This window comes from Neodiprion fabricii, chromosome 4 (assembly GCF_021155785.1).
Source record: "Neodiprion fabricii isolate iyNeoFabr1 chromosome 4, iyNeoFabr1.1, whole genome shotgun sequence".
Lineage (NCBI taxonomy): Eukaryota > Metazoa > Arthropoda > Insecta > Hymenoptera > Diprionidae > Neodiprion > Neodiprion fabricii.
The window spans coordinates 17,052,205-17,069,136 of record NC_060242.1 but is presented as its reverse complement, the minus strand read 5'-3'; the positions used below and the strand labels follow the sequence as shown (position 1 = coordinate 17,069,136).

The 16,932-nt window shown below is 38.2% G+C and overlaps 3 protein-coding genes across 4 annotated transcripts; 1 reads left to right on the top strand and 2 right to left on the bottom strand.

Moving 5' to 3' along the window:
* Nucleotides 1-52: 52 nt before the first annotated feature.
* LOC124181589 (ubiquitin-fold modifier 1) lies at nucleotides 53-2,325 on the bottom strand. The gene is made up of 4 exons (XM_046568290.1): nucleotides 2,181-2,325; nucleotides 1,930-1,986; nucleotides 344-474; nucleotides 53-265 (listed from the first exon to the last, which is right to left on the bottom strand). The coding sequence occupies exons 1-4, from the start codon at nucleotides 2,183-2,185 to the stop codon at nucleotides 192-194; spliced, it is 267 nt and encodes an 88-aa protein (XP_046424246.1). The 5' UTR covers nucleotides 2,186-2,325; the 3' UTR covers nucleotides 53-191.
* A 77-nt stretch (nucleotides 2,326-2,402) lies between these two features.
* LOC124181585 (protein tumorous imaginal discs, mitochondrial-like) lies at nucleotides 2,403-7,193 on the top strand. 2 transcript variants are annotated; one of them, XM_046568287.1, is made up of 6 exons: nucleotides 2,403-2,785; nucleotides 3,032-3,504; nucleotides 3,661-3,924; nucleotides 4,007-4,451; nucleotides 5,251-5,382; nucleotides 5,498-5,631. In XM_046568287.1, exons 1-5 carry the CDS (start codon nucleotides 2,608-2,610, stop codon nucleotides 5,364-5,366), a joined length of 1,476 nt encoding a protein of 491 aa, XP_046424243.1. In that variant the 5' UTR covers nucleotides 2,403-2,607; the 3' UTR covers nucleotides 5,367-5,382; nucleotides 5,498-5,631. The 2 variants fall into 2 exon arrangements, with proteins under 2 accessions (XP_046424243.1, XP_046424242.1); XM_046568286.1 differs by lacking the exon at nucleotides 5,251-5,382 and having other exon boundaries at nucleotides 5,497-7,193.
* Nucleotides 6,803-14,538, bottom strand: LOC124181587. Its single transcript, XM_046568288.1, has 5 exons — nucleotides 14,094-14,538; nucleotides 10,671-10,955; nucleotides 9,406-9,726; nucleotides 8,423-8,668; nucleotides 6,803-8,334 (listed from the first exon to the last, which is right to left on the bottom strand). Exons 1-5 carry the CDS (start codon nucleotides 14,479-14,481, stop codon nucleotides 8,078-8,080), a joined length of 1,497 nt encoding a protein of 498 aa, XP_046424244.1. The 5' UTR covers nucleotides 14,482-14,538; the 3' UTR covers nucleotides 6,803-8,077.
* Nucleotides 14,539-16,932: the final 2,394 nt, after the last annotated feature.

Below are 16,932 nucleotides of genomic sequence, written 5' to 3'. Positions count from 1 at the left end.
TAATAAAATTGAATAAAAAAAATCAATAATGCAGTATGTAGGAAAGCATTGATATTGTCATTATCATTTTTATTGAAAATCAATTTCAACTTTCAATATTTACAAATCAATAATATATTATCATTTAATTTTTTCTTTCTTCAAAAATTCAAAAAGAAAAAGAAAACGGAAAAATGTGTAGATTATCGGAATCAACTGCACTGGTTGCCCACTCTGTCTCGTGGTATGAGCCTCAGTTCGGAGCCGTGTTTCAAAAAGACGTTGCCTAAAAAAATCATTAATCATCACTACGCGTGTGAGTGAAAAAAAAAAGTGTAAAAAATTTTTTAGAACTAAGTTTTACCCGCTGTCTGTTGCGGATTGATTCCTACACCGTCGTCAGTGATGATTGCTGACGTAGCCGGCGCTACCTTGAATTCTTCAGCAGCAAATTTAAGTACTGCGGTAAACGGTGTGTTGTCTGGAACGCTGAGTCTGTAAAAAAGCAAGGAATTTTTTGTTTTTCTCTACAGTCAATCAAAGGTGCGCTTTAAATAATTTGGGTTTATCTCGCAACATGATTTAATGCAATTAGGAATGATTGTCAAGAGATGAGAAATGAATGTTCGAAAGTTAAGGTATTACGTAAAAAAAGTTTAATAGTATCTTTGAAAAAATGATTTGTACACATGTTAAACACACAGCATTTTACACGTAATATAACTATACAGTATTCAACCAGCTGATACCTAGTTTACTGTTGTAAGGTCGATCAATCGTCATGGTTGTATATCCTGCCAAACGTTGGGCATTGGATCATTTTTAGCAAAGTTTAGCGTCTTATTGACGTATCGACGAATTGTAGAAGGACCACTTAGAAAAATTTTCATAAAACTCACAAGGTCGTTGTGTTTAAACAGATTTTTAGACACCCAAGATTCGCCATCGTGCGTCATATTTCTACCAAAATAAAATATAGCATCTACGAAGCTGGTTCGAAAACCTAAGTCTTCGATGAGGATTTTGTAAAATAGTTCCTCTTCGAGATCTAAAAAACTCAGAGTGAATTCTACATCGTACGCGTTTAATTTCGACACAAAACAATTCCTGAGTATCTTTTTGACACTGTTTGTCTCAGTTAGTTCCAAAAAAATCCTAACGAGCTTAGGCATGAAACCATCTCTCAACATTCTCTCGATGCATTCTGAGACCTCTGTCTGTTTACCCTGACCTGTTACATCCTCCCACGATTGAATCATAGCGTCATCGTCGAAATTCGAAATATCTATACCCAATTCCTGTAACAAATCTATCACAGCATTGTTGGAAACTGACTGGATTAATAATTGTTCAATAAATTGAGCGAGTCTGGGCTTTCCGCATGACTGTATGTACAGATTTATCAACTGATCGACTACAGCCGTTGAAACAACAGTGCTTTTCATGTAAACTTCAAGGAGTTTGTCACAGGCTTTTTTTAGAATTGAACACGGGTAAAAGTAATTGCGATTTTCGCTCTTCCACCAGTTCCTCAAATGGTTCTCAAATATGTCTAACTTGTTTTCTTTCTCTGCTTCGACTATCGTGGCCTCTACGAACAGTGCATAGCTAAATATTTGTGACACGCTTTCGATATTAGCCTGCGCCGCAAGACTCCGGCTTTCTATTATGGTCAAGTACCTATCGATCGCTTTCAATATCTGTATAAACTGAGTCTCTGACACGTTATTTTGGCAGCTCATCGTTAGGAGGAAAAACTTTATTTCTGTATTCATAGGCCAAATTCCGTCGCTCTTTGGAGAGTAAATGCCTCCGCATCATCTGTTCAACAAAACGAAATAAAAACAGATTTTTTTTCTCAAAATTAACAGTCTGAATAGGGTGTCTGTAATGAATATAGATATAATTCTCCAGTCTCTCCTTTGTTTACAAATTACATTTTATACTCACACTTTGAAAGGTAGCTTGGGATCAGACGTGAGAGTAATCTTGAACGTTACTTTTGATCTGAAATCATTCGTAATTTCAAATTACATTCAATTCAATCTTTCATTATGATCTGTCATTTCATTTCCTGAAACAGATGTTTGTCAGCGCGTGTGACCAGCATTGTCAATTATTAGAATTGTGAAAGTCGAATCAAACGAAATTTAGCAATAAGAGTCGTACGATTTTATGACAACGACATAAAATATACTCACGCCATGGTTAAGGAGGCCCTTTATTATGCCAACTAGAATTGAAGAAATTAATGTCCTATGTATGGGAATAACCTCAAAGGAAATAGAAGCGACACAATTGTGTGTGACCCGAAATTGGCTGAATTATTACACCCGATTGCGAGAGATCGAGATATCGATATATAGCTCGACGAAAATCAGTCTAAAGATCGCCAACTTTATTGATTTTAATCAACCAAAAACACGTGCCATTGGTGCAAAAGTACGTAATAACAGTGAATACACAATAAATTCCGCCTAAATGGGAGAAGAAATATCACGGCTATCGGGTGTTGCAATTTGTAGACGTTGAATGAAGAATTTGTGGAACATTCGATCGGTCCAAGGGTAGTATTCTTGTATTTGAGTGGTCACGTGACAGTCGCCCGCATGTCCCTTCATATCAAAGATGGCCACGACTAAAGGTCTTGCGGTAATTCTTCGGCCAAAAAGTATCTCTTTAATCGGTTGTAATAAGTTGAATAATCTAGCATCGGTCACCCTACAACAATGCAACACCTGTCGGCGTCTTTTCTCGGGCTCGGCGCTTGGTGTCGAGTTGTGGAGTCATCGGAAATACGAAAAACGTAACGCACCGCATACCGTAGACATTTCTAGATTACATCATGCCCCCTTCATGTCGCGACATCGTCTCGTTCTAAATTCGCCTGACTGCTTGCCGCAAAGTTGTTTAACCGAGCGAAAGGGTTTCACCTTCGTCTGCCGATCTCACGACCTGTTTCACCCTCTTTTAGACGACCGTCGTTCATAACCTTAAATAATTTCCACGCACTTGTGACCATCTCATTTTTAATCAAACGTTCCTTTTGCAGATATACAAGCGAAATCGGCGCCTCTTCCGCGCCGCGGTATTCACACCACCTACAAGCTTTTGGCGAGGCGTAATTACTACGAGATACTAGGTGTGCCGAAAAACGCCTCTCAGAAGGATATCAAAAAGGCGTACTATGAGCTTGCCAAAAAGTATCATCCCGATACAAACAAGGGGGATCCCAATGCTGGAAAAAAATTTCAGGAGGTATCCGAAGCCTATGAAGTGCTCAGTGATGAGGGTAAAAGAAAGGAGTTCGATACCTGGGGTGCCACTTCCGAACAGATGGGCATGGGTGGTGGTGGACAGCGCCAAGGAGCTCAGGACTTTGGCCAAAACTGGCAATTCAGATCGACCGTCAATCCCGAAGAATTATTCAGAAAAATATTTGGCGAGGCTGGGTTTCAGACCGGAGGATTCACCGAGTATGAGGACTTTGCTGAGAGTAACTTCGGTTTTGGAGCATCGCAAGAGGTAGAAAATCACTTGTTACAAATTGGTATTTTTTTTGCAAATGAAGTAATTTAATTTGCATTCTACTGTATTCACTCTACTCACGTTCCTCATGTGTAACCTTTCAATATTTAACTGACAAAACTTATACCTATGCTTTGTTTATACGTTTCCTAGGTCATCATGAACTTGACATTTTCCCAAGCCGCTCGTGGTGTTAACAAAGATGTAAACATAAACGTTGTGGACACATGTCCCAAATGTTCCGGAAGTCGTTGCGAGCTAGGTACAAAGGCGGTACGCTGTCAACACTGCAATGGAACTGGTATGGAGACAATAAGTACTGGTCCATTCGTGATGAGATCAACTTGTCGCTTCTGCCAGGGATCCAGAATGTATATCAAGTATCCATGCGGTGAATGCGAAGGGAAAGGTCAAACGGTAAGTTCAATTTTTCTCTGCAACTTTGAACAATGAGAATAGAGGATGATGCTGACATTCCTCGCTGATGAAACTTTTTCAGGTGCAACGTAAAAAAGTGACAGTCCCCGTTCCAGCTGGCGTTGAAGATGGTCAAACAGTGAGAATGGCAGTGGGCAACAAAGAAGTATTTATAACATTCCGGGTCGAGAAGTCAAAGTATTTCCGTCGCGAGGGTCCAGACGTCCATACAAGTGCCGAAATATCATTGGCTCAGGCAGTTCTTGGTGGTACAATAAGAGTTGAAGGTGTATATGAGGATCAGACGATACAAATACGCCCCGGTACTTCTTCGCACACAAGAATACGCCTAACCGGGAAAGGTTTAAAGAAAGTTAACAGTATGGGATACGGCGATCACTATATTGAAATAAAAATATCCGTTCCGTCGAATCTGAATCAGAAACAAAAGGCACTGCTTCAGGCTTATGCAGAGTTGGAAGCTGGTACACCTGGCACCATACACGGAATCACGTTCAAAAAGGATGGTAAGAAAAAACAAGACAGTACCTAATCCGGCTCATGATTTTACGAACTGACTACAATGTTTATTTTTCAAACCATAATGCATGATTATATATCGATTAGTTCCCAAAAAGACGGAATACATCAAGACTGATCTGGTCTCTAACTTGAGCCCATCGAAAAAAATTACAATGCTTGGAATGATTGTGTTGTAACAAGTCTTGAATTTCTTAACGATCAAAAATTGGGTTCCTCTATAGAATTCGGTGAAATGATTCTCGAGCTTGAACAGACATTGGATTGAGATTGTGTAATGTATACGGAGATTCACAATGACAAAGCAAATTCAGAGTACCAGAACGCAATCTCAATGTCTCATTACTATTTGTCAATGCGATTGTAGTTGCCGTATATAAATATATATGTTTTATTGGACTATACACTGTAATTAAGTCTCGCTTGAGTTTTTCCTCGTGTACCTGTCTGCATTGAAAAGAGAAGAGAAATAAAAAATAAATAGTCGTTAAAATCGTCGCTTGATCATTTCATTGGTTTTGGTTTACTAAGTTAAAATGTTTCATTGATATTTTCTTATATACACACCAGTTGCTTGATAAAAATGAGTGAATAAAAAAACAAAAATATAATTCATAATTAATTAAGCTGTACCAAAATATTAACTATAACAGCATCGTATCTTGTTTTGGTACTTTATCGATTGTGTTATGAAAAAAAAAAATTTTTTTGGATCAATCGGTAAAATTAGAGAAGAAAAAAAATGATAATCCTCAAAGGTATAAAGTACGCTTGATATTCTTTTAGGAAATTCGCGCGAGAGCATGGCAGGTTCCGAGGCGAAAACTCAAGCGAAAGAACAGTATCAAAATCAAGAAAGTGACGGGATTCTTGGCAAAATTAAGAAGGCTATATTCGGTTAAAGATCATAGGCATAGGGTAAGTAAAGTGGAATACTTTTTCTTTCCGGTTATTCTTATCACCGAGAAACGAACGGTTTCGAACTCTTTTGCGGTTTCATTTCTAAAATTAAATGACCAATTATTGTTGAAGGTTCGAAGCAGTGCACCACCGGTCCCCTAGATTTAATGGAGAGCATCCGCATGGCATTAGGTGATCGACCGGTCAACGATAAAATAGTTTCATCTGCAGCGGATGGACCTGGAGATAAGCCTCAAGTTACGGGGTCGAGTCGAACAGAAGAGGCAGAAACCAAAACTAATTCCAAATACGAGGAGGACAACGTTCCAAATGACAAAGACAAGGAGGACTGCAACAGCGACGTGCAAGCGAGAAGACACAAACTGCCGTGAGCTAACGTAAAATGTTTGTTAGAAAAAGCAGAACTAGAGAGAAAAGAAAACAGAAGAAAAGAAACAACACCGCGGATTGTATTCTCTCTGAAGTTCTGGTAATGTAGTTGTTAGAAAATAAATTTGTTACATTTCTTTGTATATATTCTGATAACGATATCGCTTCTTCTTCTTCTGTAACTGGGAAATATTTTGTGAAGATTTATTTATCGTTGGTGTTGAAAGCATGACGATCAAACAACCGAATCACAGTGACAATAGTGGCAAAGACAAAAAAAAGGAACTTTTGTCAACCACAATTGCTTGATTACAGTTTCGTTGTTATAATATTTTTTTTCCCTCACAATTAGTTTGAAATAATGGTATTTGAAAACATTGCCTTTTATCATACTACGCATTCTTCCGGTTTACGAATGCTTTGAATTTTATACACGTGTATATCAACATGTAATAGATCACGTATACACAGACAAACGCGCATAACAGGGAAAAATAATTAATGAATTCTCGAGATCTTTAAATTAATCATACAGCTTATTCTTGTCGAAGAAACAATTAATAATTCGAAGTATCTCATAACTGCGGTGTAAAGAAAAACCGTATTGTATAGTAATTGAAAAGAATAAAAGAAACGAAATAGCGGTAGTTTATTGACGTATCCATCGCTAGTCGAATGATAATGATACATAATAAATTCATGAAGTTACCTCACAAATTGCGAATTGTTTATCTTGGGTTGAGTTAATTTTTGTACCCTTCCCAACATTTTCAATTTAGAGGTACAGTAATGTTCATTAATACCATGAACTTTCAGCTAACTTGCTTTCGACCTGAAACAAAATATGAGCTCGATTCTGTACGAATTATGTGACAATTACTGGCAATGCAGCCGATGTGAGAGATTGGGAGTTACTGTTACATAATTCGTATAGAATTGAGTTCTCATTTTGTTTCATACCGAAAACAAGTTAGCTGGATTCCCAAGCCTTTAATAAACATTACTGTACGCGACGAGAAGAAATAAATAAATGAAAAACAACAGCCAGTCAACGGTGATAAATAATTTTATTATTCATTTCTTGCATGTAAAGTACGTAATTAACGTATAATAATTGTACAATAGGTATTTCTTTTTCTCTATGTTTTTTTATCGTCTGTTTCGCATACTATCAACATTCACGGTAGAATATATGTACGGAAATATACACGTACGTATGCATATCAATTATATTTAATAATAGTTATATAAAAAGCACTCAGGTAAGTTTATTATGTTATAATATAAAATATCTATGTATCACACTTGTGTGGGGAAGAGAGGAGTAGCGATCATTGATACAACATCGACTAATCTATTATACATCTAGGTCCACCTACCATACACATGTTATATGGCGTAGAAAAATTTATGTGCGGTAATGAAACTTAAAAGGAAAACAAATAACAAAAAAGTCCTTGCGATATGAAATAGAAATATTTCTTCCGAGGATTGGCTTCTTGTTTCTGTTCTGTTTCTTTCTTCATTAGCATTATCAGTTATCATCAGTATTGCACAGTTATGCATATTATTATAATAACTCTAACTCGCGCTAAATCAATTTAACTGATATGCATCATTTCTTTAATACGATATTATAATAGTAAATTGTTGAACTTCGGTAACTTTTGGACGAAGTAAATTTCTACAGATAGTTTTCAAACTCTCTTAATCAAAGGGAATGATCAACTTTTGGCTGGATCTTCTCGCTTGTACACACTTATAGAGAAAAAAAAATTATATATATATATGTCTACCGCTTATATATTACATCCGCACATGCACGTATGTATATAATATAGGTAACGTGAATTCTTTCATTCATCTATTCATTCGTTCTTTATTCTCATACACCCTTTATTTATAAATCTATGCGCCGCCGAGTTGTGCCGAGAAACCTTGTAATTTCTAGAAGTGTAGTTGAACCGGGAGTTTAAGAATCCATGTACATTTCTTTCTCAGAATTCTCATCATCATCCCTATTCCCCCTCTCTTTCTCTTTCCCTAATCCGAATTTATAAAATAATAAACTTTATCTTGGAATCGGAGTATAAATACGTGATCTGCAGGTTTCGCAACAAAACTCAGACTAAACGCGATCAACTTTTTATAGATTCGTTAGTTTTGGAATAGGTAAATACCTTCTCATTATTTTCTTTTCTTTTTCTTATAGTTAATTAGGACTCCTGCTGCTGCTGCTGAGGAAATATGCATATACGCTTACAATTAGTAGCGTGAAGTAAAGTTGATCGAAAGTTAGGCACACCGTAAAATTGTGTATTTGCTACGTGTTTGTGAGGAGGCCGTATTTCAAGCCGATATTTGTAAGGCTCTGAGTAGCCGATACTTGGAGTATGGCCACAGCCACAGCTGCAATTGTAACCGCACCCTCGAGGTAAATTGCATAAGCGATTCTGACCGGACCGGAAGTGGTTGCCAAGCCACCAGCGGCGGTAAAATCCAAGGGAAATAACAAGCTCGCCGCCATCGGCCGCAGCCTTCCAACACCGAAGCACAATATGCCGATTAGATAGTATCCGCCTGGAAGAGAGTGTTTTATTATTTGATAATTTTTAAGCTGAACAATGATTGACCATTCGCGTCTTTCAAGCACCATCATTATATTCACCTATGCAAGCGAACGGAACGATCTTCACCCAACGAGGAATAGTTGTGTATTCCAAATGAACGACGGCCTCTTTGTCTTCGCTATTTCCTCCCTGTTCTTTTCGCCGCACCGCGAAACTCTGCAGACGTACGGCCAGGAAAATCCCCGTGTTAAGAATGAGCAGAAAATGGGCCGGGATTCCAATCGCCGCGAATAAAACCGCGACTGTTCGTCCTGGCGTTGTTCGTGGTACCGGAGCGCCGAAGCCTGCGAAAATTCGATGGAAATAATTAACACGTTAACGAAGGTGAATGTATTCGCTGTTGCTTCGAACCCTTCGAATCACTCAATTCATGCTTAGAATAAGATGAAAAAAAAATTGCTCGCATCGCCGGATTTCCGGGCGGAATTATTACGCTCACTTTCAAATTCCACGAAGCTCCCTGCGGTTAGTCACTGTGACAATAAGGTTTCGCATCCCTCCCTCCTCGAGCTTAAAGCACGCGAGGTGAGTCCTCGAAATTTCCCGTTTCTATTTATAATACACTGACTGATTGCGAGATCGAAAGAATCAAGGTGCAGCGGTTCGTTAGTTGGCACGCTAAGGTCTTCTATAATATACAACGGTTCAACGTTGTGATATGTTACACGGAACGCCTTGTATATATACCCGAAATAACCACCTCCGAACTAATTAAAATCTCGATTCGACTCATCGTGTAATGCATGACACATATAACATAGAATTTCAGGACTTCCCTTGTTCTATACTGAAACGAATTTTGAAATCATCAATTTTCTTCCAGTAACTAATCAACGTTGTAGACTTGTTTAATTATTCTAAATTAATTGTAAAATATGTTATATCGATTGTTATTTCCTTTAAAAAAAGTCCAACACCTAATCGCATCGTTGCGCGGTGATTTCAGTTCCCTCTGTCAAATCGAGACTTATCGCTCGGCGGAAACGGCAGAAAGGGAAACTCGGAAAATAACGAAACTCACCCAAGGTGGTCAGCAGGGAAACGGCGAAGAGGAAACACCCGGGAAACGTCCAGACCTGGCCGCCACCGCCGCCGCTTTCCCCATATCCGGAGTTCACGGCGGCCAGGATAAGGTTCTCGTGTTTGAGAAAGTAGCGTTGAATGGTGTTAACCCAAATCGGTTCCTCGGCTTTAACTTGACGCAGTTCGGTGGCTAAACTGATCGCCAGGTCCCTTTGCTTTGTCGCCAAGTCAGCAACTTGTTCCCGTTCACGAGGACCCTCGGTGCTGTAAAATGCGGCCGCTCCTGCGATCGCCCAAAGGCTTAAAAGCCATGCTAAACCTGAAAGACGAGTTCACGTTCGTTATTATATAGGCAAGCGCCGAATGTTGTTTTCGGGTTGAAAAGTAAATATGGTAATGACCCTATTTCCTTTTTTTGCTACTATTCGACTATTCGACCATTTTTAATTTATTTTCACTTTTTTTGCACAGAATTTTGGCGTTCTCAAATATGTTAATGTAACGCGATATGTGTGTAGATTGATTTTAAAGTCGTTAAATATCTTCCAGTAAATTGAAACCGATTGGGAACGCTGTATCGTTGAATTTTAATTTGCCGGAATTACGAATTCGCGTACAACGTTGCTTTGAAACAGTTGTTATTCCAATGAATAGTCGTTAATCGTTTAAATTATACATTGTGTGACCCGGAATCTAACACACGACGATTTCTATCCATATCAATTTGAATTGGATAAAGTCAAACATTTGCAACTTCAAAGAATATAAACTGGTTCGAATCTTTGCCACATTGGAATTGAAACGGTACTGTATTATAGATTATTCTAAATCCCATTTTCCCAATTCAGTTTCGTTATTACTGGATGGCATATATCGAAATTGATATCAAACAGGGTCAGTACAGTCGAGTTATAAACTTCTTGAACATTCTACCATGATTAGGGAATCTATATAAAAGTTTTTATAGTTCGTTTATATACGCGTATATAATATAGATAAATTGCGTGAGATAAGTTCAAGGGTTATCAACTGTCGAGATACAGCTGTTACCAATGAAAAAAAAAAATAAGAATAAACAAATCGATTTCATTTGAATAAATTATCCAAGCATAATCAATCAACTCCAAATACTAACGGTCTGTGTATAGTTGTATAAAAAATTTGTACTGTATAAATTCCGCAATAGCTATCGTATTCTTATTTCTCTCGTTTGTGTGACTTAACAAACGCGATATGACTCGATAAACGGATCTTGTTTCTTACCGAATTGGCAGAGGGTCAGCCGCCCGAGAAGTCTCAAATGCTTGCATATTTTCGATGATTTTTTTGGATTCTCGGACGAATCCCGTACGAGTACAGGCGGGTCTTGAAGGGAAGGAAACATCCGCAGGCGGTACGGAATTGTCGGGCATGTTTGAACCCCCGTCGATCTCAACGCAGCTAGTGGCAATTCCTGATGCTCTTGATGACGGGCTTCCGCATCGCCGTTCTGCACGCTGCGATCTATCTTCGGTGAATTACTTACACCCATTGGAGGTCGGTGTGGGCCTTGAACAGAATAAATCGTATCACGATTACGCCGGTGTTAAAATCATCAGGTGTATAAATTATCGCGGTGTACAGAAATTTAGAATTCTCTAAAAGTCTTACGGCAAAACGCCGCGCGTTTAAGTGCAGGAAACAGAGCATTACACACATTTAAACTGGATGATCCGAACGAAAACAACTAACCGTTCTCTTCTTTTACCTACAATTGACGGAAATAATAAATACGCGTCACACACGCAGACGTTCTCCTACCTCACACGATTACACGTTAAATTATACCAGTGTAAAAGTACACCGAGTCTGTGCGCGTTTGTGCCAGGGTACAATGCCACCGCTGAGTATCGCTTATACCGTAACACAGTAATGGACGCAATTACACCGGTGGCTGGCTACAGGCTCTTGTGCTCCGTATAACGTGTCTGACGTTAGGAGAAGGCGCGAATCGCGACACGGTTTGCGAATCGAGACGGTTGTCGCTACTGCGAGAAAATTCGAGTCGATCGCTCTCTATGAAGTCCGCAGCATCCGCAGCTAATACGCACTACTACACGTATAAGAAGTCAGAGTCTATTCCCAGTTCTTATAAAAAAATGAGTCGAAAACGCGCCTCCTGCACACTAGAAACGTTACACAGAGTATGATTCTTACTCACTTTTCGCGGATTAACATTTTTACTGTACGTTTCACCGGGAACGTGAAAAACTTCCGGAAACTCGCGGGAACCGTGAAGCGAGTGATCGGAATTGATTCCGGGAAAACATTCACACGCAACCTGAACTTCTTTAATAGTGATTCATTCGGAATCATCGCAATTCGCACGAGCCTCGGTAGTCTATTTTAACGTTATTCCCGGTATATAACGTCTACATACGCATTGTAATGTATGTATGTTTAATAACTGTACAGCGTTCAAAAGCGCCGCGGTTCCGACAATCGTGTCTCTATATTATACCTATACGCTTATAACGCATTATCCACGCAAATATTGTACGTATACACATGTGCACGTACGTACCGTACGTCAGTGGGAGAATTTCTGCGATGATACATTAATATCGTTATTGATTTTCAGGCCGGTTAATGCCACGCCGGGAGCAGAGCTTTCGTTCTTAATTAATACAAGGAGTTTTCGCAACAGTGGTAGGTAGATAAATTGACTTGCAGCGGAATTCGTTATCATCGCACAGCGAGACACCGGATGTAATTTATTTGAGGGTGTCGATCTTTATTATTATACATACGTTCGATCAAATCGGAAAACTATCTGCACTAATGGATATTATTTGTATTTGTATCACTCGCAAGAAGCCATGCGGATGTGTATGATAAAATACAGGATGTGGGACGATTGAAAATTTTTCACACACACACGCATTATGTATATAATATCGCGGTGTTGTTCTCTTTGTCTCGACGTTTATAGTATGCGAATTATATATGAATCTATATACACATATATATATATATGTGTGTGTGTGTGTGTGTGTGTGTGTGTGTGTGTGTGTGTGTATGCATAGGTATAATATATCCTAAATACGTCTCCTTTATTCGCAATAATTACACCTCTTTCATGTAACGCTACACCGCTAATAATACATACAATACGGGAATTGATAATGTTAATGAAAGCGGCGTTGGAGAAAAAAGCCTTGTCGACAAGCATGTAATAATATAACTGCCAAGTAATTGTACTTGCATATTATAATATGCGTATATGCACGTAGCTTTTGTGTATAATGTAAATACATTGTAGGTGTTATTAAATTTCACCGGAACGAACGAAACTCCGGAAACTGTAAAACCGGATACACGCATATGCTTACAACATTGATATACGTATAGATTTTCTTAAAAACTGCACAGACAGGACCACGTGCGTCAGACGTGTAACCGCGGAGGTCACCCACAACAAGCCCCGACCTTCACCCAATAATATCACATCGATGTTAATCGGACAGCAATCACAGCGAATATTATTATTACTATTATTAATTAATCAGTTTATTTAGCGAAACCGCGAAAAAATTTTGGCAACAATTATTATAATTATTGAAACCATGCGCGCATAACATTATAACGAAAGAAACAAAAGAAAATACACTGATATTATACTATACATAAGCATATAACTATATATAGACGGTAGGGTCACGGATGGATAAGTTATAATTGTCCGGTATATACATTGTAGGATAATATTTGACCGATGTCGGTGTCTGCGATCTAATTCGGGGCAAAGGTCATTTTTGTACTCATCCATGTCCAATAACTTATGTACGTACGTTACACGAGTATATGTGTGTACTGTATAAGTATAAATGACGTATAAAATGCGACCCTTGCACGCGATCATATATTTTTGCGTGACACGTTGATAACACAGCGCGTGCCTATAATATGTACCGAAATCGATTGGTTATACTTACATGGATATATGTATGAGAATCTAGAATTGAACTATGTATGCGAACATTGAATTTCTCGATAATTCATTGGAGGATGTACGTTATGTTTATGCAGCAGTACGACAGGGTGTATTATGAAAGCTCGCTTGCGTACAGTTCACATTTCGCGATCCATCGCTTACGATCTCTTTCTTAGGCACACGTACCATGTATAACGTACATACATATAATATGCGCATTGGAATCGATAAAATCAATGTTTTTATCGTCTGTGTTGTTGTTGTTATTGTTGTTGTTGTTGTTATTATTATTATTACTTTTTCCTTGTTTCATATAGACGTACATACATATACATTGGTATGTACGCAACTTTTTGAATCGGAGCTGTTTGCTATATTATTATAATTCACGGGTAAAAACTTTAATAATTCTCACCCGAGGTGAATCGCACTTTGTTTTTTTTTTTATTTTTTTTTTTTTTTAATTTTTTTAGAACTGTGTTTGATGCACGTACCGTATAATAGTTTTTTAAATAATGGAATGATCACGCGCGTGTGTTATTATACAGTGTAGTATAGTATGTACACCACAGTGTTTGCTTAACGGATTTTCTAGCCTGCAGATATTACGTAGACGTATAATAATAATAATGCGTGTTAATACCGTTCAACGCAACGTCGTACAATATACAGATGTACAGAATAACGTGTCAAGTATATTTTACAAGGCATACCGACGGCACAAACGACGTCGTCGTCGGAGTCGTGATTTTCATCGCAACGCTCCGTCATCTTTAGGCGAAATTCTGTGACCCGTTGCCTGGATGGGAAACGTGACGAGCGCTTGTCGCGCGGATGGACCAGATTTTTGACGAAACACCTAGATCCCCGGAAGTAAGCGCCTCCGCGTTTTCCGCCACCTCTGCGTTCCGCTGCTTCTCCACCTGCAACTTCACCTGCACCACCACGTGGGAGACGCACTCCTCCGCGGACGATTGCATGTCGGCGTCGCGACGCCGGAGTCTCGGGAGACACTGCCGCTAGCACCGATGTCACGTCGAGCTCCTCGGTCACTTTACTTGCGAGATTCGGTGCTGGTCGGGGGAACCTTGGCACCTCCATGCCGTCGTGTTCGCCGCTTAACGATCAGCCCGGGTCCCCCACCCCTGCCTGGGTCAATCTACCTGTAGAATTTTGTCAGATTGTACAATTCGTTGGTATCGTAGTATGAAAGGTCGTTCCGTTCATTTGCCCCCTTTGAATTACGACTTCAAATTTTCTCTCTTTACGGGTGTAATACAATATTGTATGCATAAGTGTTGTACGAAGTACTTTTTCAATTATTATTCAACGTTTCGGTACGAATGGTAAAATTTATACGTCGGTTAGTTCGTTATTCGAAAAATTCATACTAGGATTCTGCTGCAGTGTTATACTGTGGTGTATTGAAATTTTTACTAAATGCGGGAACGGACTTTTCACCTGAGACCGTTTTGTTATCAAGCCTGCGTCACGGAAATCGGACTTAAAATCTAAACATTATATATATATATATATATAATGTTAATAAGCTTAAAATATACATATATCTAAACATTTCATATATATATATATACATTTTCGGGAATTTTTCTGATATATATGTGTATCAACACTGTATGCGCGACTTATTGTTTACACAGCTGATATTCTGCAGCAGGCCACCCACATTGTGTGTAAACCTATGCGTGTGTCTGGTTAGTTATTGTTATTACTAAACTAAACTGACTTATAATAAGATTTTAATGTTATAATGTGGCGAAGCGAGTGTGTGCAGGTATACCGTCCGTTAATACCGTTGAATATAGATATTTTAAGAAAATTGAGACTTGAAGTACGCAAATACACGGGTGAATTTTTTGCATGATAAATTCTACCTTTTTAAGACTCGATCGCTGGTGACTGTCGTTACTAAACTATTCTTGCCATTTACGTTTTTGGCGTGAAATGAAGCTCGACGATTTTTGAATCATGCAAATAATCGTAGAGATGAAATCAAACTTCAAGCGTACGCGTCAGCGGCGGCCATATTGGTTTTGGTTCGCTAGCGTTTGAAACTTGCCCGTTGCAATGAATTCACTAATGATATACGCGACTTAACTGTGATCTTATTCAAATATTTACCCATTTAGAAAATTACTATTGTTCTCAATTGTTTTAATCATTTGTTAATTTATTTTTATCGATTGTTTTATCTCATGTTTTAAAAACAGCTTGCCGCCAATTTTAAACTGAATATACCAAACTAAGACGCGAATTGCCAAAGCTAAATGTACAAAGGTCGAACAGATAACGAGTCCAGGCCATAATACGCCAATTATCCTTTTGCCACGATGCAATTCACATCGTAAATGGAAAATTGATCCATGTTTGAGACAAGTATATAATGTATCAAGAGTATACCCCGTGATATTTATATACATACGTATATATAGGTATGCATGTATATGTAAAGTACATACGCGTATAATGTATTCACCGGCGCTTCGCCACTTTGGTAATCAAAAATTAGATTTGTGTATATTGCGTGCAAGTATCACATCATGCGACCTCGCAGACTTGTTGCCCAGGTTGGTGTGTCTAACCTACAGGAGGTATATCCATTCTCCCTGTCATATGTAATTACGCCAGACACATACTGTATGTATGTGTACATTATATATATACCTATATCTAGATCACATTACACTTGACCATATTGACGATTCTCCTTTTTACATTTTTCTCACCTCTTTCTCCCCCCTCTCTTTCACGTTTATTTTATATATAGACTTTTATCGCAGAGAAACTGTCGGTGTATATGTATAGTTATATATTACGTAATTTATGTAATGTCATTACAAGCATACGTGTATGTACGTGTTAGTCTGCGATAAAAGAGTCTGTATGTAAACTAAATGTGTGTGTGTGTATATATATATATATATATATGCTAAATATTTATATATATATTCTAGACTGTATGAAAAAGATCGACTATTTTTTTTCAAAATTCAAGTCGAAAATATTGTTCCAAATGACGAAAAAAAGATGTTGTCGTATTTTCAGCCCTTAATATTAATATTTAGAGGTGCCTCGTCGCGATTTTTTACTTCCCATTTAAATGATATGGGAAAATTTTGTCTTTTAATATTTGGAATTTTATAACTGGTCAACGCATTAGCGTACTGATAAGACCAGAATGTATGAACGCGCTACAAAAAAGGTCTCTTATCATTTTATGATAAATCTACTATTTCGAAAGTTATTTAAGGTCAAAGGTCAATGAAAATCTAATCAGTACGGTAATGCGTTGACAAATTCTAAAATTCGAAAGCTTAAAACAAATGTTTCCCATGTTATTTAAACGTGAAATAGAAAATCGCGATGAAGCATCTCTAAATATAAATATTAATTAAGAGCTGAAACTTCGACAGCATCTTTTTTTCGTAATTTGACACAATATTTTTGCCTTGAATGTTGAAAAAAATAATCCGTTTTTTTCATACAGTCTAATATACCGTCATACCTACAAACATCTAGCTCTTTACCGCC

What these genes read in the sequence shown, in the direction of transcription:
- LOC124181589 (XM_046568290.1), bottom strand. An exon ending in CCCAAGCTACCTTTCAAAGT is followed by an intron (nt 475 to 1,929) that starts GTGAGTATAAAA and finishes GCTTTTTTACAG; the next exon opens with ACTCAGCGTTCCAGACAACA. An exon ending in CAATCCGCAACAGACAGCGG is followed by an intron (nt 266 to 343) that starts GTAAAACTTAGT and finishes TGATTTTTTTAG; the next exon opens with GCAACGTCTTTTTGAAACAC.
- LOC124181585 (XM_046568286.1), top strand. Translation starts at nt 2,608, where the DNA reads ATGGCCACGACTAAAGGTCTTGCGGTAATTCTTCGGCCAAAAAGTATC. An exon ending in GTTTTGGAGCATCGCAAGAG is followed by an intron (nt 3,505 to 3,660) that starts GTAGAAAATCAC and finishes TACGTTTCCTAG; the next exon opens with GTCATCATGAACTTGACATT. An exon ending in AATCACGTTCAAAAAGGATG is followed by an intron (nt 4,452 to 5,496) that starts GTAAGAAAAAAC and finishes TTATTGTTGAAG; the next exon opens with GTTCGAAGCAGTGCACCACC.
- LOC124181587 (XM_046568288.1), bottom strand. Translation starts at nt 14,481, where the DNA reads ATGGAGGTGCCAAGGTTCCCCCGACCAGCACCGAATCTCGCAAGTAAA. An exon ending in CGACGTCGTTTGTGCCGTCG is followed by an intron (nt 10,956 to 14,093) that starts GTATGCCTTGTA and finishes ATTCTGTTCAAG; the next exon opens with GCCCACACCGACCTCCAATG. An exon ending in GCTGACCCTCTGCCAATTCG is followed by an intron (nt 9,727 to 10,670) that starts GTAAGAAACAAG and finishes CTCGTCTTTCAG; the next exon opens with GTTTAGCATGGCTTTTAAGC.